Source organism: Charadrius vociferus, unplaced genomic scaffold (assembly GCF_000708025.1).
Source record: "Charadrius vociferus isolate BGI_N301 unplaced genomic scaffold, ASM70802v2 scaffold613, whole genome shotgun sequence".
Lineage (NCBI taxonomy): Eukaryota > Metazoa > Chordata > Aves > Charadriiformes > Charadriidae > Charadrius > Charadrius vociferus.
The window spans coordinates 1,278,340-1,281,271 of record NW_009647757.1 but is presented as its reverse complement, the minus strand read 5'-3'; the positions used below and the strand labels follow the sequence as shown (position 1 = coordinate 1,281,271).

General features: G+C 55.5%; 1 protein-coding gene across 1 annotated transcript in view; it reads left to right on the top strand.

Annotated features, from left to right (window-relative positions):
- Window positions 1-2,393, top strand: part of PITHD1 (PITH (C-terminal proteasome-interacting domain of thioredoxin-like) domain containing 1) — a 4,216-nt gene extending 1,823 nt beyond the window's left edge. The window contains exons 2-6 of the mRNA XM_009882244.1: window positions 205-248; window positions 409-486; window positions 1,324-1,428; window positions 1,947-2,055; window positions 2,292-2,393. Of these exons, the coding sequence (XP_009880546.1) occupies window positions 205-248; window positions 409-486; window positions 1,324-1,428; window positions 1,947-2,055; window positions 2,292-2,393 (438 nt within the window). The remainder of the gene's footprint in view (window positions 1-204; window positions 249-408; window positions 487-1,323; window positions 1,429-1,946; window positions 2,056-2,291) is intronic.
- The last annotated feature ends 539 nt before the right edge of the window (window positions 2,394-2,932 follow it).

The window sequence follows — 2,932 nt, the reverse complement described above, 5'->3', positions numbered from 1 at the left end:
GGGCCGGGACGGGCTGGGGCCTGCACCGGCGTCGCGACCTGAGCAGAGCCGGGCGGCGGGAGGGGGAGCGAGGGGCGTGGGGTTCCCGCCGTGCCCCGCAGCACCCCCGGAGCTTAGCTGTTCCGCCGTTCCGTGCTCCCTCGGTGCGACAGCGGCGTCCCCGTGCAGCGGGGCCGGCCCTGAGCTGCTCCTTTCTCTCCCCAGTTTGTTGAAAGCGACGACGACGAGGAACTTCTCTTCAACATCCCGTGAGTTCTTTCCCGGAGCTCCTCCGGCGCCGTTCTGGCAGCTGGCAGGGCCGCTTCCTCAGCTTCGTGTTCCCAGGAGCGAGGCATGTCTGCGCTGTGGTAACTGGCACTGGTTTGGGGAGATTGGAGCTGAAACCGCCTCTTGTATGTCTCTGGGCAGGTTTACTGGCAACGTGAAATTAAAAGGAGTAATTGTGATGGGAGAAGACAACGGTACGCATCCAGCAGAGATGAGACTGTAAGTGACATGAACTTTGCTGGAGACTAAACGGCACTGATTGACCAGTAACTAACAAGAGCAGCGATTCTCACGCTGTTGGGTACCCCAGCACCCAGCGAGAGTCTGCAGTGTGGGAGAAAGCAGTGCTACTCTGCAGCTCCTCAGCCCTTCCAGGGCCACAGGAGAAAAAAGAAACCGTAACTTGCATGGGGCTGAGCGCGGCTACATGCTGCCTTTTCTCTAGAGAAACAGGGTGGTGGTTTTAGTGAGATGACACCGTTTGGTTTACACACTGGCTGTGCAGTGAGGAAAGCAACCTGCTGCTGGCTTAGCGGGTTGCAGAAGGATCCATGGCTCAGGAGGGGTCATGCTTTGGGGGGGGAACGCTGAGGGTTGAGAGGGAGGGACACAAGTGACAGCGTCCTGCTGCCAGGTGAGCTCTGTAAGGCTCTTGGTAGCAGTCCAGCTGTGCTGAGCCGTGAGGTCTTTTTTAGCTCCTGAAGGGAGGGAGATCCCTCTGAATACTGCCTTTGTTTTTAAAAAATTAGAGAGTACTGAGTACTCTGCAGTTCTTGCTTGTGGGGAAAGAAATATACCTTTATCGAGCCCTGCTTTTCCTTGGCCTTCAATGTACCAGGGTCTGGCTTTCTTCACGTACCCGAGCATGCTGAGATCTGTACCTCCCCAGCTTTGTTCCCTGCTCTTGTTATTTCTTCAGGGTGTTGGGTATCTGGAACATGATGACGCTTTGTGGCAAATCCAGTTTCTTACTGTTGAAAAGAATGCGGGTAGTGCTAATGGCTGGGGAGGAAACCAGTGTTAATTACTTTCTGGGCTTCCTCCCTCTCTTCCCAGGTTCAGGAACATTCCTCACATGTCCTTTGATGATGCAGCCAGGGAGCCAGAGCAGACGTTCAGCCTGAACCGGGATCCAACGGGCGAGCTGGAGTACCCCACCAAGTACGATGCTGGTCCACGGGCCTGGGGGTTGCGGGGGGCTGCTCCTCCTGAGTGCAGGCACTGCACTCTATCCTGACTGCTGGCATGCCACCAAATTTTAGGAAGGTGTTAGCAGAGGGCAGTTCCTTCCCTTGAATCTCAAAACTGCCCAGAACAGAATTTGCTTCCCCAGATCCATCTTCCCCCTGTCAGGTGAGAGCTGTGGTCTGAAAGCAATCTCCCCGGAGCCAGGGGGATTCCTGTGCCTGTGAGGCAGGACTTCTTGGGGTGCAGAATCATCCTGGTGTTGTGTCCCCTGCTCTTGGCCCCAGTGACAGCTTGTTGCTGGCCCGCTCACCACAGGTGTGAGGGAAGCCACTTCTCCTGCACCCTCAGCCCTTTGCTCCCCAGTCTGACTGGGATTAGGGCCGGAGCTCTGCAGGGCATGGGGCTGTGGTACCGTGCTGAGAAGAGGTGGTGGGGCAGCAGAGTGGCAACTTGTATGCACAGCTCTGGATTCAAAGTGTGTTTTCTTTCAGAATTGCCCGTTTCTCTAATGTTTACCACCTCTCCATCCACTTTCCGAAGAACTTTGGAGCGGAGACAACAAAGATTTTTTATATAGGCCTGAAAGGAGAGTGGACAGAGGTAGGTGAGAGCAGAGATGAGAAGGAATGTGCTAGTAGTGTAAAAAGGGCTTTAAATCAGAGCTTCAGTGGAGCTCTAATGGTGAGGAAGAAGTGGCCATCGTGGGTGGGGTAGAGATGGAAGGTCTGCGGTGAAAAGCCTGTAAGATGGGAACCTGCTCATCTCTCCAGTCAGGTGTTTTAGGAGGGACTTGAATTCTGCTCTCCTCTGGACTAACACGCTTAATTTTAATTCAGGCTCATCGCCATGAAGTCACCATCTGCAATTATGAAGCATCAGCAAACCCAGCTGATCACAAGCTGGAACAAATCACCCCACAGACTCACTTCATCTCCTAACCACGCTGTCAGGAATCTTCCGAATGCTCTGATACAAGTCTATGGACATGATGGGCTGACTTGGACAGAACTGGTTTCCTGGAGCACTGCAGTGTTGGATCAGCTTTACGTTTCAGTCTTTGCCTTGAAAAGCAGAGGGCTGAGTGTTTACAATGCCTGTACAAAGATGGCTGCTGAGGGCAGCGGCGTGTTAGCTCCTGCAGAAGGCTGCAGATTTGCACTCCTCACAGGAGAGACAATCTTTGGGCAGTGGCGAGCTTGTGTCTGGTGTTGTTTGCTCCTCTGACTGCCAATAAAACACACTGAGGTGCCGAGCTGTGGCTGTGGCCTGCTCACCCATATCCCCCTCCCTGACTGCGGGTCACAGCCTGTCTCTGGAGCGGGCGGGGGTGAGCAAGCAGCGACACAGGGACACCGCCTGGCACCGGAGGTTGTGTGGCAGGCAAGGGGGGTGGTGCTCGGTGCCTCAGCCGCAGCAGCGGGGCGCGGGCCGAGCCGCTGTGGTGATGGCGGGGCGAAGGAGGGGCCCCCAGGCGCGC